The sequence below is a fragment of the Elgaria multicarinata genome, chromosome 13 (assembly GCF_023053635.1).
Source record: "Elgaria multicarinata webbii isolate HBS135686 ecotype San Diego chromosome 13, rElgMul1.1.pri, whole genome shotgun sequence".
Classification (NCBI taxonomy): Eukaryota; Metazoa; Chordata; class Lepidosauria; order Squamata; family Anguidae; genus Elgaria; species Elgaria multicarinata.
The window spans coordinates 32,648,604-32,675,095 of NC_086183.1; the positions used below are offsets into that span (position 1 = coordinate 32,648,604).

Consider the following 26,492-nt stretch of genomic DNA (forward strand, 5'->3'; position numbering starts at 1 on the left):
TTTTTCTTTTATTTTAACTGTTCCATCTCCCCGACTTATCTTTTTCTGGAAAAAATAAGTGTGTGTGGGGGGGGGGTCTACTGGGGGCAGGAGGGACTAAGAAACCTTCCTGCCATTAACATCTTTAAGTTACGTTATCTTGGGGTCTAAACCCAATTTGGGGTGATTTCTCTCCCCACCCTGTCATCTAGAGAGACTTGGGGGAAGGACAAAAAGTGAAGCTTTTCTTACGTGAACTTCCTTAAGTTAACTTCTCTTCGAATCTATGCCTTACAATGCGATCAAAGTAAGCACAGGGCTTACTCCCAGGAAACTGTGTAGAGGGTTGCAGGCAGAGTCTTGAAGGCACCACAGGATTCTATCCCACTGACTACACAAATACGTTAAGTAAACAAAAATACATACACGATATGCAAGGCAATTTTATTTCCGCCGCTGTTATCAACAGGAGTGTTTTTACGGTGCTTAGAAACAAACGTTTTTATAGAACAGCCTTTGTCTCTCTTGCCTTGGTTGTGAAGGGAGGGGGCTTATCCCAACTTTCCTTCATCTATCACAGAGGCAGGCAACCTGGCGCCTTCCAGGTGTCCTGGAAAACTCTGATAATCATTGGCCATGTTGGCTGGGGCTGACGGGAGTTGTAGTCCAAACCATCCAGAGGAAACCGGGTGGCCTACCCTTGATCTACCAGACACAACAAGTTCTCAGATGTGGCATTTAAGGATGTGTCCCCACAAACAGTGATAAATAGTATCAAGTCCTTCGTCCCGGAACTGTTCAAACGGCCAGGGGTTACGTGCATTCACGAATAAATGAAGAGGGAGAGGGTTTTGCCCTTCTCTTTCAAGGATGGCATTCTACCCATGGGTATAAGCTGACATGGTTAATATTAAGCAGGAGGAAACGGACCTCAACCTGCCAAAGGATTCTGCGTAAAAGTGCAGATTGCTTGCTATCAGTGTGCCCGGCTGTTTGCACCACTGTTACAGAAGTGAGGCCCTCTGTATCGCCTCTACAAAACCATCCAAAGCTAAAACCAAACATTTGCGCAATGAAGGACTCCAAAAAAGGACATTCCCAGCACCCACGCAGAACAGCGGTTCCAAAATTGATCAGGGCGAGCCGCGTCAAAGGAGCTTTAAATCCATCAAAAAGACCTGCTCTTCGTTCGCTTCCGAAAAGAACGACGAATGAAGCAGAGTGACACAAAGAGAAATGGAAAAAATGGATCTCAACGTTGCTCTCCGGTGGCTGTGGTGGGTTTTGCAGCGAGCATTCAGTCTGTATGTGCCAGATACAGCCATGTTTACTCCGCTTTGCTGCGCTTATGTCCTAAAAGTCAGCAGCTAGGAGAAATGGTTCAGCCTATAGAACAGCCTTCCTCAACCTTGCGCGCTCCAGATGTGTTGGACTGCATCTCCCAGAATGCCCCAGAGCTGGCTGGGGCATTCTGGGAGTTGCAGTCCAACACATCTGGAGCGCCCCAGGTTGAGGAAGGCTGCTATAGAAGCTCTTCTTCTTTCGTTTTGACGAAGGCTCCCATCTGTTTGGTGTGGACGTCCCGGAGTTGCTCCAGTTGCCTTTCTCCGCGGCGGACGAGGTATTCGATCAGCATGACGTCCGTCCGGGGTATCTGGCCGTTCTTCCGGAACTCGGCCCGTATCTGAGGCAGGAAGCCCGGCTTATCCTTGCCGGCCCTTAAGAAGTTTCGGTACAAGCTGAGCACTTGCTTCTGGAGTTTGCTGTGGCGAGCCATGAAGCAAAGTTCTCCTCCCTCCCAGTCAACTAGGAAGGATCCGTGCAGCACAGCAGGAGCTGAGAAACCAGGAAAACATATGTCAGAATAAAGGCTGGGGGTAAAGTCCAAAGTTTTCACAAGCGAAAGAATCCACAGCCCAAATAAATCCGTTTTAATTGAATAATCAACTGCGCTTTAGTTGATTAACTGATGGATCGAGCAATTCACAATCTGCAGGTGTTTTTTTTTAAACAAGGATATATATATGCCACTGCAGAGGCCACCATGAGGGAGGAAGCAGCAGCCAGGCACCTCTCCACCGTGCCTGGGTCCAGCTCCAGCTGAGAGCCCCCTCCCTCCTGCTACCAACTGTCTCTGCAGAGGCCACCATGAGGGAGGAAGCAGCAGCCAGGCACCTCTCCACCGTGCCTGGGTCCAGCTCCAGCTGAGAGCCCCCCTCCCTCCTGCTACCAACTGTCTCTGCAGAGGCCATCAGTGAGGGAGGAAGCAGCAGCCAGGCACCTCTCCATTGTGCCTGGGTCCAGCTCCAGCTGAGAGCCCCCTCCCTCCTGCTACCAACTGTCTCTGCAGAGGCCACCATGAGGGAGGAAGCAGCAGCCAGGCATTTCTCCACCGTGCCTGGGTCCAGCTCCAGCTGAGAGCCCCCTCCCTCCTGCTACCAACTGTCTTTGCAGAGGCCACCAGCGAGGGAGGAAGCAGCAGCCAGGCATTTCTCCACCGTGCCTGGGTCCAGCTCCAGCTGAGAGCCCCCTCCCTCCTGCTGTCCCCTGTAACTGCTGAACTTTCCAACTAAGATTGTAGTGCCTGAATTTGCTTTCCTTTTCCCCCTCCTCCTCCTCCCTCCCAATCCCCTTTCCTTTTGTGTCATGTCTTTTAGATTGTAAGCCTGTGGGCAGGGACTGTCAAGAAATACTTTTGTAAGCCGCCGTGAGAGCCTTTTTTGGCTGAATGGCGGCATAAAAAAATACTTAAATAAATATATATATATATATATATATATATATATATATATCTTTGTAAATATTTGCTGCTTGGTTAATTGGGAGGGGGGACCTTTTTAGTCCATTAAAAGCTTTTAAGTTAACTAATCTAAGCAATAAAGTGATTATGGCTGCAATCCTACAGTCCCTGGGATAGCGTCATGTGGGCCATAAGATATATCAGCTCTCCCCCTCCAAGGTCAGAGACGGAGCTCCAATCTCAGAGGGGGATATCCAATCATGGGGGGGCAGGGGGACGGACAAACCCCTCCATAGAAAGATCTGCAGCTCTTACCTTCCCAACAGCGGGAAAGGTAAAAAGTGGCCTGATTGGGGGCATGATGTGGGCGGAGTCAGGCAGGGTCTGGATATGTAGTATCCAAAGCTCTCTACAATGCGCTCAAAGTGGGAGAGCTGGTCTAAATGTTTCAGGTTTAAAAAACCCCAAAACAAAACAGGAAGAAAGGAGCGGCAAGATTTACAGATCAATATTTGGGCCAAAACTACTGCTACTACTACTACTATTATTATTATTATTATTATTATTATTTATTGCATTTTTATACCGCCCAATAGCCGAAGCTCCCTGGGCGGTTCACAAAAACTAAAACAATTCAAAGTATAAAACAAACAGTATAAAAACATAATATAAAATACACATTAAAATGGATTAAAACATACCATACATGATTAAAACATCTTTAAAACATGCTGAAAACACTCTAAATTTTCACTGGATAGGCCTGCCGGAATAGATCAGTCTTTATTGCTTTTTTAAATTCTAAAAGACTGTTAAGTTGACGAGTCTCCTCTGGCAGGCCATTCCACAGTCTGGGAGCAGCAAAAGAAAAGGTCCTCTGGGTAACAGTTGTTAATCTAGTTTTTGCTAGCTGAAGTGGATTCTTCCCAGAGGACCTGAGTGTGCAGGGCGGATTGTACGGGAGAAGGCGATCCCGCAGGTAGCCTGGACCCAAACCATGTAGGGCTTTAAAGGTGATAACCAACACTTTGTACTTCGCCCGGAAACTAATCGGCAGCCAGTGAAGAGATTTTAAGACTGGTGTGATGTGGTCACCCCTAGGTGTACCAGTGACCATCCTGGCTGCCATATTTTGGACTAATTGAAGTTTCCGGACTAGGCACAAAGGTAGCCCTTTGTAGAGCGCATTGCAGAAGTCGAGCCTCGAAGTTACCAGTGTGTGCACTACTGTCTTTAGATCTTCCGACTCTAGGAAGGGGCACAGCTGGCGTATCAGCCGAAGCTGATAGTAGGCATCTTGGCCGTCGCATCTATCTGGGCAGTCATTTGGAGCGACGGATCCAGGAGCACCCCCTAGCTGCAAACACAGTCTTTCAGGGGGAGTGTAACCCCCATCCAGAACTGGTTGACACACTTCCAAACCCAGGTTGTGGCCTTTGACAGCGAGCACCTCCGTCTTGTCTGGATTCAGCTTCAGTTTGCTTTTCCTCATCCACCCCATTACCGCCTCCAAGCATTCATTCGTTTGCTTTCGAGCTAGACTTCCTCATTATTGTTATTTTTTCACCCTCAGTTCCCCGTCAATAAATGTAGGGGCTGCAGCCCAATCATAGGAGTTTTAGTCGTTCAATCATGCACTTCCCATATGAGATCGTCCCTGAATTCCATCACTAACAAGAGTAGTTGCCCGGGACACGACAACGGGGTCTTTTCAGTGGTGGCTCCCCCACCCCCGATCATGGAACTCTTCCCAAGGGAGGTTAGGTTGGCCTCTTCTTTGCTGTCTTTTAGGCAGGCAATAGAGGCCTGTCTGGTTTGCTGATCTTTCCGTGCATTTCCAACTTTCCTCTTGAGGACTCATTTCCTAGCTGCTTTTATTTTGACTTCTTTTAATGCTCCCTGGTTTTCACTATGAGATTTTAAATTATTATAAATCATCTGGCGGGCTTTATTAATACATTAATATTTGTATACATTAGTTAATCCGTTGCTTAAATTTACTTAAAGTTGCATATGGGTAAATACAATATTCCCGAAGTAAGAAGCGTGCATCCTTTGTTTTTAGATGATGTGCACAGATCTTGCAGCAGGAGACATTTCCTCCTGCATGTGAGAGACGGTGCTTGCTATGTGCAACTCTTACAAGGGCTTGCATGATTCTTATGATCTATTATTAATTTTATGTACCGCCTTATTTGATAAAAAGCCATCAAGGTGGCACTGCAACAATTTAAAACAATAAAAACACAACATGATTTTTTTTTAAAAAATTAAAAACTGTAAAACAAAACTACATAATTTAAAAGCCTAAATTAAAAAAAAAGAAGAAGATATGTCTTCACACCCCTTCTAAAAGTTGAGAGAGTGAGGGCCTATCACATTCTTAAAAACATTATTAAATGTATGCATATGTGTGTATACACACATACATACACACACACTACTGTCAAATTAGTTCGGGGGTGGGGGCAGGCAACTTCAGCCAATTGCTTTTAATCGGTTATTTATACTTAAGCAAATATTTCTGAGTCACCTTTCAGCCCAGGAGGGCACCCTAGGCGACTTGAAATTTGGAACAGCCTCCCCCAATCTGGTGGCCTCTAACTGTGCGGGACTGCAATTTCCATCATGGCCCATGGCTGGGAATGATGGGAATTGCAGTCCCACACATCTGATTCAGAACCTGAGTAATTGACTAAACTACAACTCCCATAACCCCCCCCACACCTTGGCCACTGGAGGTACACATCTGGAGGGCAGCAGTTTGTGCGAAAACTGGATTAAACCCTGCAGCCCTGGGAAAACGGGAAGCACAGTGTCCCTGGTCTACCTGACAGGGTCGTCGTGAGGCGATTGGAGAGAGGAAGCAGCAGCAGCCAGGCACCTCTCCATCCTGCCTGGGTCCAGCTCCAGCTGAGTGCCCCCCTCCCTCCTCCTACCAACTGTCACTGCTGAACTTTGCAACTAAGATTGTAGTGCCTGAATTTGCTTTCCTTTCCCCCCTCCTCCTCCTCCCTCCCAATCCCCTTTCCTTTTGTGTCATGTCTTTTAGATTGTAAGCCTGTGGGCAGGGACTGCCAAGAAATACTTTTGTAAGCCGCCGTGAGAGCCTTTTTTGGCTGAATGGCGGCATAAAAAATCCTCAAATAAATAAAAAAATTGTAAAAACAGCAGCAACCTCTCCAGTAAAGGAGAAGCGAGGCGTCTCTCAAGCAGCCTCTTCCACCACCACGCACAACCATATCTGCGCCCCAGATGTGTTGGACTGCAACTCCCATCAACGTCCATGCAGGCTGGGAATGATGGGACTTGCAGGAGGCCGGCAGCCTCCGTCGTTTCACCCCGAACCTCAGTGAGGCTGGCTGGTCGGGGTCTCCACACACGCGCCCCGGGGGGAACCCGAGAAGACCCCCACCCCGGGGCCTGGATCCCTGGCAGCTGATGTACGCCCCCGGGAGGGAGGAGCCGGGCAGGGGCTAGCGGACTCCTCTAGCCACCGGAGGGAGTTGGGCAAAGCCACGCTCACCCGCCTCCAGCAAGAACTCCGCGGCGGCGGCGGCAGAACGTTGAGACCCAGCCGTAGAACGTTGGGACACTGTCGCAACGTTCTACTCGCGCCGGATTGGCTCGCCCGACGCAAAGGGGCGTTCCCAGGAAGGTCCTGACGACCACGTGGGGCAGGAGCTTCAGGATCAGAAAGGAGCTTCCCCGCGTCCAACCCCGCCCCGGTTGCGGTCAAGGGAGGCTGTGCATTTGCCCCGCGCTTCCGACCCCGCGCCCCGACCTCCGGTGTCGAGCAGTGCTGGGGAAGAAAAAGGGCTCGTTTAGGCCGCCGCGCCTTGGCAGCAAGTCGGGTCTTGCACAACACCCAGCCTATGGCAAAAGTGATCCACCACCGGTGCATCTGTGCATGCACAGTCTGGCTTCTTCACTGCCAACGTAGCCAGTCTGGGCTGAGTAAAAACGATGGAATTCGCCACCCACAAGATGTACTGACGGCCAAAGGCGATTAGATCAAATTCAGAGAGGATACTGCTACCGAGGGACACTAGTCTGTGGCTGTATGCCAAAGGGGTGCAGAAACTCAGCGACGGCTGTGTGTGTAAATCCAGTCTAGCCCCAATGCAGCCCTGCAAGGTTCTCCAAATGCCCCCCCCCCCCGTTGTTCGGTGGCTTCCCAGCTGTTGTGCATTTCCCCCATTCTAAAAGTCTGAAATGCCTCTTCTAGGCCTTAAGTTATTGGCAGTAGGTGCCTTGTCTTCATCATCCCTCCCCCAGCCCTGCCCAGAGCTTCTCCAAAATGGGATCCGGGCCTTGGGCTCAAAGACATTCAAGACCTGTCCTATACGGTATCAGAGGCAGCATGGGAGGGTGCTGCTGCACTCACGTCTTCCTTGTGGGCTTTCTGTTGCGGCAATTTGGTTGACCTCCGTGAGAACAGAATGCTTGACTAGACAGGCCTTTGGTCTAATCAGCAGGGCTATGTTGTGGGCTCTCCCACGCTAGAGGCCTTCAAGAGGCAGCTGGACAACCATCTGTCAGGGATGCTAAGGTGGATTCCTGCATTGAGCAGAGGGTTGGACTCGATGGCCTCGTAGGCCCCTTCCAACTCTACGATTCCTTCATTAAAATGATCTTGATAGCAAAGCCTCTGCCCAAAGGCCTGGAGAGCAGCCACCATGGTAGGCAAAACTAGGCTAGATAGATCAATGGCCAATGAAAGGCAGCTTTTCTTAAACCAGCCAATTCTCAGGATCACCTGGAATTTAGGATGCGAAATAGAAGCTCACACACAAATACTCTTGTCTGGAATGTATTTCCACCCCACCTGCCCCCACAGAATTTAATTTGTAACTATTACATAGCATCAGTTAGCAGCACAAAAAAATGTCCACAATGAGGGAAAAAATGCACGGCCATAGAAATATTTTACATTTTTTTGTGTTTTGTTTTTAAAAGCCGGAAGGATCTCGTCCCAATCTGCTCTGAGGTCCTCCTTTCAACGCATTCTGCTTCTGAAACCAGCAGGCTGTACCGGGGGGGGGGGGGGGGGAAGGGGAGGTATCTTGCTGCCCCCTCCCCCAGCCCCAGCTCCCCTCCCCCAAAGGATTGCTACTATAATGCAAAGACACTCCAATATCCTCTATGTTATCAAACTGGCACAGAAGGGTGCGTATGTGAGAAAAATCAAAGGGATGTGGCATCTTCACTGAACAAGACAACCAGGGAAAAGAAAAACCAGCAACACAGGTCGAAGAACACACAGCAGCTTTCGGGTCTTCTTCTGGCTTGCCCAAGTAACCTCCGGCAGGGAACCAGAATGTAGCAGTGCACCGCAGAAACCGGGACAGTTGCACTAACGGAGACCATTGTGATCTTCTCCACTTCCTTCAGCCACCCCGCGTCTCTTTCGATCCCCATCACATTTCATCGTCCAGCCCATAGTCGTCTTCCGGAAAATCCCCCACCGTGACATACTGAGGCTTCACGAAGGCTCCATATTTGGGCTGGCACTCAAAGTACTGCTTTCCACTTACGCTGTCGAGGAAAAGGAGAACAGAACCAACGCCGTCAAACCAGAGCTGCCCTTTCCCAGGGAGCGCTTTGAAGAGAGGCCTGACTGGTTGAAGGGCGGTATGAAAACAACGCTGCCTCTTAGGATGAAGTAAGACGTGCACAGAACAGTGTGTAGACCAGCCTTTCTCAACCTGGGGCGCTCCAGATGTGTTGGACTACAACTCCCAGAATGCCCCAGCCAGCTCTGCTGGCTGGGGCATTCTGGGAGATGCAGTCCAACACATCTGGAGCGCCCCAGGTTGAGAAAGGCTGGTAGACTGTGGGGTGGTTTTTAATAAAGAAAACAAGAGTTCTGCATCCAGACAACCTGTACTCTGTGCCCTCTACAAATTACAGGAGTTTCCATGTTTTGCATAACGTTCTGCTTTGCATCGGTTATTTTTCCTTTTTATGATTTTGCATAAAGAAAACTTATCCTTGTTTTGCTTTGCAATTAGGAAGACGCGAAGAACTGGAAATAGTATTCAGCTGCCTCTCTAGATCTCAGCACAAAATAACTCTTCAAGAATATCTATACGATACTAAGGGCTAGAAACTTGCTTTGCTTTTTCAAATAAATGTTGATATTCTCAGGAAGCTGAATTCTGAAAATGCCACATTCTGCCCTCTCAGTCACTGCTCACTCACAGAACACTGGGCATACATATACGCTGACTCGCCTTGTTCCTCTCCACAGAAAAGCCATATACTTAACCCACCCTGAATATTCTGAATTGTGGAAATATAATGTATCAAAACGTTAGCAGTAATGCCACGAAGGAAGGTCTGGAGCAAACTCCACTGGGCTCATTTTCATCTTTCTGAGGCAGTACAGAGTGAATCTATGAACGCCATCAACCATTTTAGATCTTTAGTGACCTTACAATATTTCTATTCATAAACGATGGGGCTGCTTTTAGACATCGAACTGACCATTGCAGGTTGTATGCCACAAGTTCAGATGGTCTTACTTTGATGCGCCCTACTGTGAAGGCATGAGACTATCACAGCCACGGTGGGCCAGTTTAGTAGACCAAGTCAGTGGTAGGTGCCAGACAGAGGCAGAGATTTACCTGCCATCGTGTTTCCCCAAAGGCTCGTCATACTTGATGCCAATCCAGTAGCCAGGCTTGAACTCGGTTAGGCCTATGAAGAAGAAAGCGAAGGCATCTTAAAGGTCTGAGCATACTCACTTAGAAACAAGTCCAACAGTCCTTACTTTAGACCTGCAGCACTATGACTTGTAGCAGCTGACATATTCTGGTAATGACACACACACACACACACACACACACACACACAGAGTGTCCTAATCCTTGGTCAAGCCCTGACAGTCACAACGTAATTTGCTATCAGATTCTGCCAAAATTGTGCTTCAAGGCCGTTCCGTTTGAAGAGCAGGGTAAAGAGGAGAAGAAGTTCAAAGTGCTCCTCTCACCGGTTTCTCGGCTCAGTTTTTAATGTCCCTCTTGAAATAATTCTCCAAGAGCCATGGAGGGTGGGGATCTCCGGTGTACTCACCAACATACATCACAGTCCCCCGTTTGCTGGGCTGCCCCGATGACCGCACTTCACATCTCGCCCCCACAGAAATGGTCTCCGCCAGGGCCTTCTCCTCCACTAATTTCTGCTCGTGCTCGGCTTCCTTTTTCTGCATTTCTTCCTTGTTGTACTGCCCCAGCTTACTGCGTTTCATGAAGGAACGTGCTGTATCTGCAGGACAGAAAATGAGGGCAGCCCTCGCTCTAGGCAGCGTTGCTTAAAAGACACGTGATGAGACATCTTCCTCCCCACAAGCCCATGCTAACCTTAATTGTCAAATCATTCTACATAGATGAAACAAATTTAAGCGTTCAAACAACGTTCTACAGCGTCTAGTACTTTTTTTTTAAAAAAAAAAAATGCAATAGCCATAAAATTTAAAACACACACACGGCATTTATTTAATTATTGCATTTATTTGGAACTCGTATTTGTAAATACCAATTTTATGTTTTTGAGATTTGATCTATTCATAAGGTCTAGAAAGTTAAAAACTGGAACATAAGAACGTAGTATAAGAAGAGCCATGCTGGATCCGACCCTGGGTCCGTCTCTATCCGTTCATAAGGCCTTAGCTGAGAAAGTGTTTGGGGCGGGGGGGGGGGTGTTTGTGTGTGTAAAATTCCAAGATGGAGTAAACTAGCTTCTCTTGAAGTAAAAAGCAATATACTAGGTTCCCTTAAGACAGCCTTCCTCCACCTGGGGCGCTCCAGATGTGTTGGACTGCATCTCCCAGAATGCCCCAGCCAGCAGAGCTGGCTGGGGCATTCTGGGAAATGCAGTCCAACACATCTGGAGCGCCCCAGGTGGAGGAAGGCTGCCTTAAGAGATTGGCAGATTGAAACAAAGCCATCTAGCTGGTGATACTGACCCCTCTATAAATTGATTTACTTAAGAAAATACACCAAGAATGTGAGCATTTTCACTACACATCAGGCATATGTCTAACTGTTTGGTTTTAAAGAACAACATTCCCCTCTCATTGTTTTCAATGAGAGAGAAATACCCCAGCTCCAGGGCTGATCCAGTCCCCCGCCCCCAACCAGTATTTACGGATTGCGTCCCAGGGACTGCAGGGTTGCAGCGTTAATATACCACTGCTGAGATAAGACAGGTTTGGCCCTTCAAACACCGCCTCCTTTTGAATGCTAACATCCGTTCCTCACCTGTTCTTTTCTCATACTCAGAATCGGGTAACTTGAATTTCTCTACCCTTGACACATCTTCGTATTCCCCAATTGTTGCTCCGCTTCTGTCAATAACCTGGTGGGGCCACAAAGGAAACAGGCGCTTCACGTTACTGCCAGTGGCAACTTTTATTTTAAATCCAGACGCAGAGTGGCGCTTGGCTTACACTTCGAAGGCACGGCCAAGCTGAAACCAGTTGTGAAGGGGCCCCTGAATTCTATTTCATAGCTGGACTCATTTGCAATATGACTGATTCCAATGCTAAGGATTACATTTATTTATAGAATACCCTGACACATTTACCGCTAGGAGCCAACCCAGCTATTAAATGCACACTGAAATTAAAAGGTCACATTATTACTATCCTCATTCGTCATTATTTATTGCAGCCTGGTGCCCTCCAGCTAAGTTGGACTACAACTCCCATAATCCTCCAACCAGCATAAGCCAGGATGACAGGTCCCTAGCCCCAAAGAAATAACTGCTTATTCTTCCCATCAACCCCTACCACCACTTCCCTTCTCTTATGTCTGTTTCTAGATTGTAAGACCCTTGGCACAGGGGCCTGATCGCACATTCTTTGTAAAGTGCCACAAAAATACATGAAGCTATACAGATAAAAGTGGGAGAAGAGAGAGAGATCTGTAGCAATCACATCCAGAGGATCGCTCGTACTCTGGAGAATGCCAGTGGAGTGAAAAGAGGAAGCTTCCTTCTACTGAGTCAGACCCTTGGTCCATCTAGCCCAGTATTGTCGACACTGACTGGCAGCAGCGGCTTTCCAGGATTCCAGGCAGGGTTCTTTTCCTCATCCTACCCGGAGAAGCCGGGGAGTGAACATTTCCCAAAGTCTAATTTTGGTCAGTATTGGACAGGTGCTTTGAGCATCGCTCTCTCTTAAGCTTGGAGGCGCCCATACAGCCCACACCCCTGGGCCGCTTACCACTATTGGGACCAGGATACCTGAGAGAGCGCCTTCTCCCCTACCAACCTGCCTGGTCACTGAGGTCATCCGAGGGTCTGCTCCTGGTGGTTCCACCTAGATCCATCCTCCGATTGGAATCCACCAGGGGAAGAGCCTTCAGCGTGGTGGCCCCCCTCCTGTGGAATTCCCTGCCTCTGGAGGTCAGGCAGGCGCCAACCTTGTACTCCTTTCGGCACCTCCTGAAAACATCTTTATTCCAAGAAGCCTTTCTTTAACATGCAGCCTTGGATTTCTGTTTTTGATTCTTTTTAAATGTTGTTTTAACTGTTTTATTCTGTTTTTATTTTCATTTTACCTTGTACACCGCTCCGAAATTTTTCAATGGGGAGCGGTATATAAATATTCTAAATAAATAAATAAATAAATAAAATATTTCTTCCGATAACTGAAGAAGCTCTCTTATATAAGGAGAGCCTCGGTTAGCCGCCTCCTGCCCAACAGAAGTACCGGCTCAACACTCACATGGATCCGGCACCCGTCATCAATGGGGTAGGACCCCAGCAAAGATTCATCGCTGTCCAGCTTCATCACAAACTTGTCTTCCGAAGTATAGAGTTCGAGGTCCATGCATGATGCTGGGCTTCCAACCACCAGTTCCAACTTACACTGTTGGACAGAGACAGAGACAGTCAGAATGGGGAGGACTATTTCTCACAGACAAACAGCGATGTAAACTTCCCCTGCCCTCGCCTGACCCACATAACCTACCCTGGCCATGTTTCATCCCTACAGCAATTTGGGAGGTCCAGCAAAGGCACCTTTAGTGGTGACTGTGAGTTAGGGCCAGCAGCAAAGAATTCCTTCGGGTCTGATCTGGCTATAAGGTTTGAGGCCCTCCACGGCTGCCAACCGAAATTCAAGAGGGTGGGATGGGGAAACCAGCCCAAATACCCATTCACCTGCCTCACAAAATGGGCCTCTATTACTAGTTGCTAACCAGGGATCTAAATCCTCTGAGCATAAAAGCAGGCCATTCCCGCGATGTGGTCTACGTAGCTTATAGCAAACGATGGAGTTAAGGAGAAGTTAAGCAGTATCGGTCACAAAGGCGGAACTGAAAACAGCACATGAAAGGGGAGAGTATCCTCAGGCCCCATCCTTAAAACGGCACGTTAATTTCCCACTGCCAGAACAGAAAAAGATGCTGGTGCGAAACAAAAGCCAGCGTTTGGCACAAGGCCACAGGCTGCAGCCACCAAGGGAGGGGGGACACACAGCGCAGGAAAGCAGGTTGCCTGGGCACTGGCCGCCAGCTGCCTAGCCGCAGTTAATCCCAGTTTGGATACGCGGCACACAAAAGGATTTTCTGTTGACAGACGCCCGTTTGTTGGGGACTGCGGCTCAAAATGGGGAGCTGCGCTGTTCCACCAAGCGCTGGGGGCAGGGGGAGGGGAATGCACACATGACCAAGAAAATCCGGAGACACCCCCACCCTCCAAAGCCGGAAACAGAGACAAGCAAGTTTGGGATTTGGAGCAAGCGCAAAATGAGCGGGAGATGGATGGGTGGCAGAGAACAGCAGCTTTGCAAGCAACCCCAGGTCATGAGACAAACAGTGCCATCTGCAGAGGAATTGTGTGTGTGTGTGTGTGTGTGTGTGTAAAAATCTGCCCGATGGGGCGCACACTGCACAGCTCAAAATCTAGTTGTGAAGCAGAAGCCTGGATTATCCTCCAAAGTCAAAGCAAGGGGATCATTTTATTTTTCTGCAAGGGATCTCTCTTGTGTAATGCTAGGTGAGCAGTGCGGGAGCATCCCTGCATGGACGGGCCCTCAGAAAGCAGCAATGGCAGAAAACACAGCAGTTGCTTTGCATTCTAGGGACACTGCGGTCCTTGGGTGGACCAAAAGCACCCGCAGTGGCCTGGCCACTGCTCCAAACCATGGGGGGGGGGGGTGCGCGCAAAGGGGCCGTGGCACTGTCAACAGCGTAGGAACGGCCTTCCCGGCACAGGGCACCGCCACATGCCAGCACCCCCCCCCTTGCAGCCTGCACATGGCAGAGCAGAGCAGCCCAGTAAAGAGGCCAGATGCTCTCGGCAGCCGCCGCGGAGTCATCGCTGAGCCAAACTGCCTTCTGGTGGCAAAGGCAGGTGTGCATGGAAGGGGTCTGAGCCCACTTGAAAGCAGTGGAGCTTTAGGGCTTCTCTTCATGAGCAGAAGAGACGTTTGGTTCAGTTCCCCCTTATTCGCAGGGGGGCATTTGGTGAATATTAGGGGCGGGGAGGGGGGAGAAGAGCAAGGGAGCATTTGGAGCATGAAGGAAAAGCTACGTCTATCAAGACTGAGTCTGTGGGTGGGAACAGGTTTGACCCACTTCCCTTGCAGGGAAGATGTCACCTTTCTTTGGGGGGGGCAGGGGGGTCTCTTTGAAGGAGAGGGTGCCTCTCTTAAAGTCAGCCTTAAAACAATTTAAAATAAAAAGGAGGGAGACAGGACACAATTGTGTGTGTACACATGGGGCGGAATCCAGTTCCTTGGAGCGGGGGAAGAGACTCCAAATTCCATCTCTTTTGGGGAGGGGAAAAATATTTACATATTTATTTATAACCCCCCCAAAAAGGTACCATAATGGGGGTGGAGGAATGACTGGGGGAGTAAGCTGGAACAGTAGGGGGGTGGGTAGGCTTATTTTTAAGGTCAGAGCCCACCTATTTTGATTTCCTTTTACTTTGGGGGGGGATGAAGTCTCCCTGCCCCTACCCCATATAAATAGTACACAAAGGAACGGGGAGGCAGTCAGGCAGGTTCTGTTGGGCTGAGGGGGGGGGTCGGAATCTCTAGAGGGGTGTTGGGGGGTCTCTCTTGGGGGGATGAAGGTCGGGAATCTCTGGGGGCAGTTGGGTTTCTAGGGGGGCATTGAAGGTAGCTCAGGGGTCTCTACAGGGGAGGGGTCCCTGGGTTTCTCCGGGGGGGGGGGCTGAGGGAGGTCCGGGGCCTCACTCGGGGAGGGGGCTGAGAGGGTCCCTGGGTTTCTCTCGGGATGGAGGGGTGAGGGGGCGGGGTCTCTCTCTCTGGGGGAGGGGCTGAGGGAGGCCCGGGGGTTTCTCTCTGGGGGGGATCCTGAGTGAGATCGGGGGTCTCTCCAAGGGGGGTCTGGGGGTGCTGAGGATCTCTTTTGGGGGGCTGAGAGGGGTCCCTGGGTTTCTCTCTCTGGGGGGCCTGAGGGAGATCGGGGTCTCTCCAGGGGTCTCTCTCTGGGGGGGGGCTGAGGGGGATCGGGGTCTCTCCAAGGGGGGTCTGGGGGTGCTGAGGATCTCTTTTGGGGGGCTGAGAGGGGTCCCCGGGTTTCTCTCTCTAGGGGGCCTGAGGGAGATCGGGGTCTCTCCAGGGGTCTCTCTCTGGGGGGGGCTGAGGGGGATCGGGGTCTCTCCAAGGGGGGTCTGGGGGTGCTGAGGATCTCTTTCGGGGGGCTGAGAGGGGTCCCCGGGTTTCTCTCTCTAGGGGGCCTGAGGGAGATCGGGGTCTCTCCAGGGGTCTCTCTCTGGGGGGGGGCTGAGGGGGATCGGGGTCTCTCCAAGGGGGGTCTGGGGGTGCTGAGGATCTCTTTCGGGGGCTGAGAGGGGTCCCTGGGTTTCTCTCTCTGGGGGGGGATCCTGAGGGAGATCGGGGTCTCTCCAAGGGGGGTCTGGGGGTGCTGAGGATCTCTTTTGGGGGGCTGAGAGGGGTCCCCGGGTTTCTCTCTCTAGGGGGCCTGAGGGAGATCGGGGTCTCTCCAGGGGTCTCTCTCTGGGGGGGGGGCTGAGGGGGATCGGGGTCTCTCCAAGGGGGGTCTGGGGGTGCTGAGGATCTCTTTCGGGGGGCTGAGAGGGGTCCCTGGGTTTCTCTCTCTGGGGGGGGATCCTGAGGGAGATCGGGGTCTCTCCAAGGGGGGTCTGGGGGTGCTGAGGATCTCTTTCGGGGGGTGCTGAGAGGGGTCCCCGGGTTTCTCTCTCTGGGGGCGGGGCCTGAGGGGGATCGGGGTCTCTCCAAGGGGGGTCTGGGGGTGCTGAGGATCTCTTTCGGGGGGCTGAGAGGGGTCCCTGGGTTTCTCTCTCTGGGGGGGGATCCTGAGGGAGATCGGGGTCTCTCCAAGGGGGGTCTGGGGGTGCTGAGGATCTCTTTTGGGGGGCTGAGAGGGGTCCCCGGGTTTCTCTCTCTAGGGGGCCTGAGGGAGATCGGGGTCTCTCCAGGGGTCTCTCTCTGGGGGGGGATCCTGAGGGAGATCGGGGTCTCTCCAAGGGGGGTCTGGGGGTGCTGAGGATCTCTTTTGGGGGGCTGAGAGGGGTCCCCGGGTTTCTCTCTCTAGGGGGCCTGAGGGAGATCGGGGTCTCTCCAGGGGTCTCTCTCTGGGGGGGGGGCTGAGGGGGATCGGGGTCTCTCCAAGGGGGGTCTGGGGGTGCTGAGGATCTCTTTCGGGGGGCTGAGAGGGGTCCCTGGGTTTCTCTCTCTGGGGGGGGATCCTGAGGGAGATCGGGGTCTCTCCAAGGGGGGTCTGGGGGTGCTGAGGATCTCTTTCGGGGGGTGCTGAGAGGGGTCCCCGGGTTTCTCTCTCTGGGGGCGGGGCCTGAGGGGGATCGGGGTCTCTCCAAGGGGGGTCTGGGGGTGCTGAGGATCTCTTTCGGGGGGCTGAGAGGGGTCCCTGGGTTTCTCTCTCTGGGGGGGGATCCTGAGGGAGATCGGGGTCTCTCCAAGGGGGGTCTGGGGGTGCTGAGGATCTCTTTTGGGGGGCTGAGAGGGGTCCCCGGGTTTCTCTCTCTAGGGGGCCTGAGGGAGATTGGGGTCTCTCCAGGGGTCTCTCTCTGGGGGGGGATCCTGAGGGAGATCGGGGTCTCTCCAAGGGGGGTCTGGGGGTGCTGAGGATCTCTTTTGGGGGGCTGAGAGGGGTCCCCGGGTTTCTCTCTCTAGGGGGCCTGAGGGAGATCGGGGTCTCTCCAGGGGTCTCTCTCTGGGGGGGGATCCTGAGGGAGATCGGGGTCTCTCCAAGGGGGGTCTGGGGGTGCTGAGGATCTCTTTTGGGGGGCTGAGAGGGGTCCCCGGGTTTCTCTCTCTAGGGGGCCTGAGGGAGATCGGGGTCTCTCCAGGGGTCTCTCTCTGGGGGGGGATCCTGAGGGAGATCGGGGTCTCTCCAAGGGGGGTCTGGGGGTGCTGAGGATCTCTTTTGGGGGGCTGAGAGGGGTCCCCGGGTTTCTCTCTCTAGGGGGCCTGAGGGAGATCGGGGTCTCTCCAGGGGTCTCTCTCTGGGGGGGGGATCCTGAGGGAGATCGGGGTCTCTCCAAGGGGGGTCTGGGGGTGCTGAGGATCTCTTTCGGGGGGCTGAGAGGGGTCCCTGGGTTTCTCTCTCTGGGGGGGGATCCTGAGGGAGATCGGGGTCTCTCCAAGGGGGGTCTGGGGGTGCTGACGATCTCTTTCGGGGGGCTGAGAGGGGTCCCCGGGCTTCTCTCTCTGGGGGCGGGGCCTGAGGGAGATCGGGGTCTCTCCAGGGGTCTCTCTTTTAGGGGAGAGGGGGGGCTGAGGGGGAGGGGCAGGGCGGGGGGGCTCCGCCTACCTTGAACTCGGCGATGGTGAGCCCGCGGGCGTAGCGCTTCAGGGCCCGGAAGGAGTTGAGGCTGCTGCTGATGGACACCGACACCACCGCGGGTGTCCCCGTCACGCTCATCCCGACCGACCCGCTTCCCCAACCGCAGCGACCGCGGCTGCCTCCCTTCGCCTCAGAGTCCCCTCACGGGCCGCTCCCGGCGCCCAGCCAATCGGCCGCCAGCCGCTCCCTCGACCAGCCAATCGCCATGCGCCTCGCCCGGCGCTGGTCCCGCCCCATGACCCTTTCTCGCCAATCAGCGCCCAGGCTCACAGCAACGCGGCGGGCGAGACGTATTTTCCCCCTTGCCCGCTTCGTCGTTCGGCTTCTTCCTCGCGACTCCTCCTCCCTTCAGCCAGCCGCGAAGCCCGCACGGGATGTGCACCAATAGAAAGCCGGGATATATCAAGTCTAAGGAGTCGCGGCCAATGGCGACGCGTGATGTAGGGGAGCGCGACAGGATGAAGCCGAGCTAAAGAAAGGGCAACGGTTTGTTGCGCAGGCGGCTGTGCGTATGGAGGGGCGCGGAGAGAAATGGGTTGAGCGGCGCCTTCTGGCACTGAGATGGGACACATGCGCTAGCCACGCTAGTAGTACTAATAATTTATTTATTTATTTATTTATTTAATTACATTTATATACCGCCCCACAGCCGAAGCTCTCTGGGCGGTTTACAACATGAAATAGCAATAATAATAACAACAATAATAGCTGTAATACTTGTTGTTTCTATAGATTATATTGCTATAAAATATAGTATAGTATATAATAATATAGTTTATTTGTGCAACAGAAGCCATTAAAAACAAAGGAGTAAAATGCATTGTTCAGTTAGATGATAATAATAATAATAATAATAATAATAATAATAATAATAATAATAATAATAATACCAACCACAACAACACTAACAGACCGCCCCACTGCACAACAGACTCCCCTGTCTGAGCTCTTGGGTGTATAGTTGAGATCCCCTAGACCAGCCTTCCTCAACCTGGGGCGCTCCAGTCCAACACATCTGGAGCGCCCCAGGTTGAGGAAGGCTGCCCTAGACTGTTGGTTCTGGGGGGTGTCCCCTTATCCCCTATGCTGTTTAACATATACATCAGTGGTTCTCAACCTGGGGCACTCCAGATGTGTTGGACTGCATCTCCCAGAATGCCCCAGCCAGCAGAGCTGGCTGGGGCATTCTGGGAGTTGTAGTCCAACACATCTGGAGCGCCCCAGGTTGAGAAAGGCTGATATACATGAAGCAGCTGGGGGAGGTTATCCGGAGATGTGGACTGAGGTGTCATCAATATGCAGATGATACCCAGCTCTACCTTTCCTTTTCATCAAACCCAGGTGAGGCAGTGGCTGTTCTGAACCAGTGCCTGGGCACGGTAATGGACTGGATGAGGGCTAACAAACTGAGACTCAATCCAGACAAGACGGAGGTACTGTTAGCGGGTGGTTCATTTGTCCGGCGAGGTGATGTTTGCCCTGTCCTGGACGGGGTTGCACTCTCCCTAAAGGATCGGGTCCGTAGTTTGGGGGTGCTCTTGGATCCAGAACTGTCACTTGAGGCACAGGTGAACTCAGTGGCAAAGAGCACCTTTTATCGGCTTAGGTTGATATACCAACTGCACCCTTATCTGGACAGAGATAGCCTAGCTACAGTTATCCGTGCTCTGATAACCTCTCGTTTGGATTACTGCAATGCGTTATATGTGGGGCTGCATTTCAAAACGGTCTGGAAGCTTCAGCTGGTACAAAACAGGGCAGCCCGTTTACTAACAGGGACTGGCCGACGAGATCATATTACATCAGTCCTTCTACAGCTTCATTGGCTGCCAGTCCAGGTCCTGTTAATGCATTTAAATTTATTGCCCTTTTAATTGCAGGTGCTGGAGAGAGGAGGTTGCCCTGAGTTTTGTTTTCCTCTTTCCATGTGCCAAAATGCCCTGGGGCTAACCAAACTGGAAGATCCCAGTTATGCCATTCCTAAGGAATATTCCAAAAGTTTTTTTTCTTCTCTAATCCACGTGCCTCAATAACTAAATAATGACCTCAGGAGGACCCATCAGATTTGGGATTTGCCACCTTTGGGTACAAAGGTAGGATCTGCAGAACTTGTGCCGGTACAAAAACACACCTGCCACTAGAGGGAGCAAGAGCGCCACCGGCACTCCAGTTAGATTCATTGGATAGATGCATTGATTAAAACATGTTGATGACTCCGATTAATCAGACAGCTGAGTTTTACCCTTTTGACATTATTTTTTAAATGTTTTTACAAGATCCTGCCACAGGTGTGCACATCACCTACCTACAAAAAATAATGCTATTGTGGTTCTTTAGAACTCTGGGGATTCTCTGCACTCAGCATATGCAAACGTAAGCAGACATAATGGCCCTGTTCAGAAGACACCTTAAACCATGGCATTAATCTTGGTGAATAAGGCAAAAAGCCTTATTCGCCATGGTGTAAGGTGTGTTCTGAACCGGGCCAATGAGCTGATCAGCTAAATCTCATCTGATTAATTGACTCAAGGTGTTTCCAGAAAACGCCTTCTTGAACAATCTCTCTGTTTCAAGTGTGGGATTTCACAGCAGAGCTATTTCGATTTGTAGCCCTCCCATGTTTTCCCACCATTTCTTCTGTCTTTTTTTTCTTCCACAGAAAAACTGTGAAGGAGGAAAAGATGGAATAACTACTCCATGCCTTTCCATTGATAGTGCTAGAAACCCTCAGTCCGGAAGCATCTTAAGGGGCGTTTGGGGAGTTGTGGGACTTCTTCTTTTTCTACCTAAACATGTGTAGGATCGCAACCTGAGAGTTCTTTAATCTACCTTTAATCTAGCTCTAAATTTTCTTTACCTTCTGTACCATCTGCACATCGAACAACCATTTGTTTTGTGTGGGTAAAGGATTTGAGCCGGGTGGATCACAGTTACAAGATGGGGGATACTTGGCTCAGCAATACTACAAACGAGAAGGATCTTGGAATTGTTGTAGATCGCAAGCTGAATATGAGCCAACAGTGCGATATGGCTGCAAGAAAGGCAAATGCTCTTTTGGGCTGCATTAATAGAAGTATAGCTTCCAAATCGCGTGAGGTACTGGTTCCTCTCTATTCGGCCCTGGTTAGGCTTCATCTAGAGTATTGCGTCCAGTTCTGGGCTCCACAATTCAAGAAGGATGCAGACAAGCTAGAGCGTGTTCAGAGGAGGGCAACCAGGATGATCAGGGGTCTGGAAACAAAGCCCTATGAAGAGAGACTGAAAGAACTGGGCATGTTTAGCCTGGAGAAGAGAAGATTGAGGGGAGACAGGATAGCACTCTTCAAATACGTGAAAGGTTGTCACACAGAGGAGGGCCAGGATCTCTTCTCGATCCTCCCAGAGTGCAGGACACGGAATAACGGGCTCAAGTTAAAGGAAGCCAGATTCCAGCTGGACATCAGGAAAAACTTTCTGACTGTTAGAGCAGTACGACAATGGAACCAGTTACCTAGGGAGGTTGTGGCCTCTCCCACGCTAGAGGCCTTCAAGAGGCAGTTGGACAACCATCTGTCAGGGATGCTTGAAGGTGGATTCCTGCATTGAGCCAGGGGTTGGACTCGATGGCCCCTTCCAACTCTACTATTCTATCATTCCTTTTCACCTATTACCTCTGCCTCACTTCTTTCCCACCCATTAAATCCTACCACACCCAACTTGGGAGGCATCTATGTGACGCTGCTTTGCTTGCTGCCAAACCCCGCAGTATCGCTGTTGCAAGCTGACATCAATAGGCTTACATGCAGGAGAGAATTCAGGCTATCTGACCAGGAAAATACACAACACTGTTGTCAGACAACGGGAATGGGGAGGAAATAGGGGGGCCAGAAAATGATGAAAAACTTTATTTGGCAACTCCGCACAACTTTAAAAGCCTGAAGCAACGCAGATACGCTGTTATGTTTCATTTAATTTCTTCATTATTTCCCTTACTTTCTTCATTACTGCCCTTATTTTCCCAGGAGTTGTACATCGCCATGGCAGCCATTCCTCCAGGGAGGATTCTACACGTCGTACTGAGGGCGCTTCCATGCGCCCCCAGTGCGCCCCCAAAGCGATCGTGTAGCTTGCCTGTTCGGACCTCCGCCGAGCTCTCCGACCCGGCCGGCGAGGAGGTAGGTGGGTGGCGGTGGCAAGGACACCTCTTCCTCGTCTCTTCAAAGGCAAGCTACACGATCGCTTTGGGGGCGCACTGGGGGCGCATGGAAGCGCCCTCAGTACGACGTGTAGAATCCCCCCAGGCCTGTCAAGCCCGCCACCCTGCCCTGCATTCCTCTGCCTACCCTGGGGGTGGGATCTGCCCCTGGTACGCCCACTTTCTAAACCCCAACGGAAGCCACTACTGACAGACGAAGAAACAACAGTGGTGACATCGGAGCAATAGTGAATCGACACTTAGGAAAACCGCAGTTTTGCGGGGAAAAGTCCAACGTGGCTGCTAGTTGACGGCTGTATCATATAAATGACGGGGCGCAACTGCGCAGCCAGGATGGGGTATTTCGAGCGTACAGACAAGCCCCTGGAAGAGGAGGTGATGCTTCTGGTCGATACTGATGACAGCTGAAGCGCTGACCCTTCCTGCTTGCCCCTTGCACCCCTCCCTCCCAGTGGATGACTTTATCCACTATTTTATCTCTGGGTTGGTTACCCGAGGCAGAGCAACGAAGGTCCCAATACTGCAAGACGTGCCTTGACTCCATGACCGTCTGAAGGAAACGAAAAGAAATAGATGTGTCTAAACCTTTTAGGCTGTTGTCTCAACGTTCGGAGTCTGGGAGTCTATCAGACTCATTCATCATCACCATCATTTTCATTAATCTCATCTAGATTTAGTTTTAGAACAGTGTCAGTAGTCCTCCTCAGAGAAGGAACAAGACTGGACTGTGCGGGAGTGGTGGTGGTGGTGGTGGTGGTGGTGGTGGGAAGAACCAATCTACCATGCCTTCCTGCTTCATAAGGATTTGTCCACCTTGTATGTCCGCTTCACACGGGCGAATGGACCGATCTCCTCTTTGAAAATGAAGTCCCGAAGGACGAGGATCCAGGAATTGTGGTAGGGAAGATTGTCATAATATTCAGGGGCAATCTTCTTCACCTAGAGGGGGAGAGATGCCACAGCAAAGTCAGGCAAGACAGGAAGAAGAGAAAGAAGCCCAACGCTGGTAACAGGGAGTGACTACAGCACGCTTCTCAGGAGCAGAGAGAGACCAGTGCAACTGAAAGTACCCTTCCAATATGTATGGGGGCAACAGGGGACTTGAGGTACTCTGAAATAGTAACCCATTCATTCTCAAACCAGGTACATTATTGTCCAATAAATAAATAAATAAATAAAATATTTAGAGAGTTTTGTGTGTGACCCCACAGAGTTAAAATTATTGGTTCCTTTCATTATTATTATTATTATTATTATTATTATTATTATTATTATTATTTTATATTATTTCTAATCTAGGTAGCACCCTTCTCCAACCTGATGTCCTCCAGATGTGCCCAGCGTGCCTCAACCAGAAGTCTTGTATCTTCTACCCAAAATGCACAAACCCTGGATGTTCCATTGACCCGGGCATTGGTGCCATTGCAGTTGGGGTGTCTGGCTACATTTCTGGACTCCATTCTCAGACTATATGCCACCAATACACAAAGCTACATATGGGACACCAATGATTTCCAGGAAGGGACTATGGCTCGGTGCCAGAGCACCTGTTTTGCATTCAGAAGGAGCCAGGTTCAGTCTCTGGGATCTCCAGGCAGGGTTACCTGCCTCAAACCCTGCACAGCCTTTGCTGCCGGTCAGTGTCAACAGTACTGAGCTAGATAGACCAAGGGTCTGACTCAGTGTAAGGCAACTTCCTATGTGCTTCAAACACCATCCGCCACAATTACTTCAGTTTGGAGAGAACCTATTGCCATAGTTAGAGGGGACGAAATTCCGGCGAGATCCCCGGGATCATCCCTGTGCGTCCACATGATGCACAGGGGATCCCGGGAGCAGGGATGGATGATTCCTCCCTTGCCCCAGGATCATGCCCTCCCCATCAAGCCTGCTCTTTCCACGGTCTCGGGATGATCCTGTGATCGCGGAACATGTGTGCAGGCATTGGGGTTTGTCCTGGTTCTTCACAAGGAGCTGGGACCCGCGTACAGGATGAAGAGCTGCTCAGGAGCTCTGCGCCCATCAGGGGTGGAGGAGCGGGGAAATTAATTTTAAATTAAAAAACCCTTACCTTTTGTGCACGAGCGCTCGTCTCCTTTAAGAAAAAAAATGGCGGCTGCGATGTCCTCTCCCCCTGAGGTCGTCGCGCCCCGCATGTAAATAGAAGGGGAGATCTTGCGATAAAAATATAGCGAGATCCTCACCCTTCTGTCGCGCTAAACCCGTAGGTCTAGCTGAGGCCTCTGTCTTCATATCACCAGGACTCCCATGGGGACTCCCATGGCCTCACATGGTATGCCAGCATTCTCATGGCTGAAACGGAACAATGCTTTTGCAGTTCCTGTCCCTGTGCCAAAGGATCTTCTTTGTCTGAGATTCATTGATGACATCTGTCCTCTGCCCAAAAGCCTCTTCTCTACCTAGGATTTGCTGGTGATGGCATCCTTTTTATCTGGACTCATGGACAGGAGGTCTTCATGAAGTTCCACCAGAACTTCAATAACTTCCATCCTAACAACAGCCAGAGCCTAGAACAGTCCACACAATAGGTTCACTTTCTGAATACAACAGTGCAATTACATACTGAACATATAAGCACCACTCAGACCATGACACGTACCTACGTGCTTCCTGCTCCCACCCAGAACACCTCACAAAACCCATAATCAATAGCTAAGCCCCATGATACTGCTGCATCTGATAAGACTAATCAGACAGAGACTCACAGTTTCCTAGTCCGGAAACTTCAACTAGTTCAAAATATGGCAGCCAAGTTGGTCACCAGTACACCTAGGGGGGACCATATCACACCAGTCTTAAAATCCCTTCACTGGCTGCCAATTAGTTTCCGGGCAAAGTATAAAGTGTTGGTTATCACCTTTAAAGCCCTACACGGTTTGGGTCCAGGCTACCTGCGATATCACCTCCTCCCGTACAATCCGCCCCACACACTCAGGTCCTCAGGGAAGGATTTACTCCAGCCAACAAAAACAAGGCTGACAACTATTCCCCAGAGGACCTTTTCTTCTGCCACTCCCAGTTTGTGGGAATGGCTTGCTGGGAGAGATTCGTCAACTTATTAGTCTTCCATAATTTAAGAAAGCCATAAAGACTGATCTCTTCCGGCAAGCCTACCCAGTTGAATTTTAAGATGCCCTTTTTAATGGTGTGCTGCTTTTAATGATGCACTGGTTTTAAACGTTTGAATTAGTTGTATGTATTTTATGGTGTTTTTATTTGTGTTGTACCCTGCCTCAATCCAGAGGGAGAGGCGGGTAACAAATAAATATATTATTATTATTATTATTATTATTATTATTATTATTATTATTATTGATCTAAACTGGGCATTTCTCAGAATGCAATACTCACCCACCAGTGGGAAAACAGATGGATAGGGCCGGGCCAGTACCCAGATATATTCTATATAGGACAAACCCAGGAGATAAAGCTACGGAACACTACTTGCTGCCATCTATAGTTCCCACCTACGACCACTCAGATGTATCTTCAGTGATCTACAACCCATCCTGAACAATGCCTCCCTCTCACAGGGCCTGGGTAGTAGGCCTGTCCAGGCTCACCGACAGCCATGGCCAACCCCACCAGTTCCAACAGACCTCTCAACAGAGATACCACCACAGGAAGCAGACTCTGGGGAGACCCAGCTGCCAACTCTGCCTCCATATCTATTCTGGCAACACTATTGCAGACCTAATAATGTCATCCACAACATCGGGGGATGCATATACCTTCTCACCTTACAACGTGAGACAAGGGGAAAGCTGGCTCTTACCAGTGGTAGCCTGCTCCCTGGAATGCTGGGGAAATCGTGATGTTCCATGTGGTAGCCCACATTGAAAGTGATCCAGTTCAAGGGCCCATAGTAGGACACAGTGTCGTGACCTTTGGCAAACATGTAGTGTTCAGCAATGAAGTGTCCCGAGAAGGGGTGAAGCCCCATGGCCAAGAAGGATCCGGCAACCATATAGAATATCGGCTTGACACCCCAGAGGTTGTAAATGAGAAGGTCATAGGCCAGCTGAACCACAATGTTGATGAGTTCCATTTGGGAGAAGGGCTTGGGGTTGATGCACAGGGGCCGGAAGACGTAGAAGACGGGTTGAAAAATGAGCCAGATGACCTTTCGCACGGGGGAGTTGAAGAAATGTCCCTCAAACTCCGAGGGGATGTCAACGTCCAATCCGTCCCCAGCCAGGTAGCGGTGATGGTCGACATGGTACTTCTTGAAGGAGGTGGAGTACGGTAATCCAATGGGCAGGTTGGCAAACATGCCAAAATACCGGTTCCACTTGGCCATTTTGTTGCCGAACGCCACGTTGTGGGAGATGTCATGGATGGCCAAAGTCATTGAATGGTTGATGCAGCCCCCAAAGGCATAGGCCCAGAAGAAGACCCACTTCCAAGGCAAGTCCTTCACCAGGTAGCAGGCCACCACCTGAATTAGAACCATGAGGGACACCACCCACTTCATGTTGGGATCGATACCCATCAGTTTCTTTATCTCAGGATATTTGGCTGTGTTGGGAGGAAACAGGAAAGAGATGTTAACTGGAATGGCAGTGAAGATCACCTCAATGGGCGTGACAAGAGGCTGCAGTCCCACACAGAGTTACCTAGGAGTAACCCCACTAAATAGAGTGGAATTTACTAATAGGTGAATGTGCATAGGATTGCTCTGAGAGGATCGGTTCTGATGAGCCATTTTTCTCTTGGTCTACTGGTG

General features: G+C 50.7%; 3 protein-coding genes across 3 annotated transcripts; all 3 read right to left on the minus strand.

Moving 5' to 3' along the window:
• Positions 1-1,501: 1,501 nt before the first annotated feature.
• SDHAF1 (succinate dehydrogenase complex assembly factor 1) lies at positions 1,502-6,282 on the minus strand. Its single transcript, XM_063140221.1, has 2 exons — positions 6,246-6,282; positions 1,502-1,815 (listed from the first exon to the last, which is right to left on the minus strand). The coding sequence occupies exon 2, from the start codon at positions 1,754-1,756 to the stop codon at positions 1,502-1,504; it is 255 nt and encodes an 84-aa protein (XP_062996291.1). The 5' UTR covers positions 1,757-1,815; positions 6,246-6,282.
• A 1,234-nt stretch (positions 6,283-7,516) lies between these two features.
• TBCB (tubulin folding cofactor B) lies at positions 7,517-17,719 on the minus strand. Its single transcript, XM_063140184.1, has 6 exons — positions 17,518-17,719; positions 12,453-12,596; positions 10,984-11,080; positions 9,797-9,988; positions 9,349-9,421; positions 7,517-8,257 (listed from the first exon to the last, which is right to left on the minus strand). The coding sequence occupies exons 1-6, from the start codon at positions 17,626-17,628 to the stop codon at positions 8,140-8,142; spliced, it is 735 nt and encodes a 244-aa protein (XP_062996254.1). The 5' UTR covers positions 17,629-17,719; the 3' UTR covers positions 7,517-8,139.
• A 4,821-nt stretch (positions 17,720-22,540) lies between these two features.
• On the minus strand, positions 22,541-26,276 carry LOC134407975 (sphingolipid delta(4)-desaturase/C4-monooxygenase DES2-like). Its single transcript, XM_063140013.1, has 2 exons — positions 25,542-26,276; positions 22,541-22,684 (listed from the first exon to the last, which is right to left on the minus strand). The coding sequence occupies exons 1-2, from the start codon at positions 26,256-26,258 to the stop codon at positions 22,541-22,543; spliced, it is 861 nt and encodes a 286-aa protein (XP_062996083.1). The 5' UTR covers positions 26,259-26,276.
• Between the last annotated feature and the right edge of the window lie 216 nt (positions 26,277-26,492).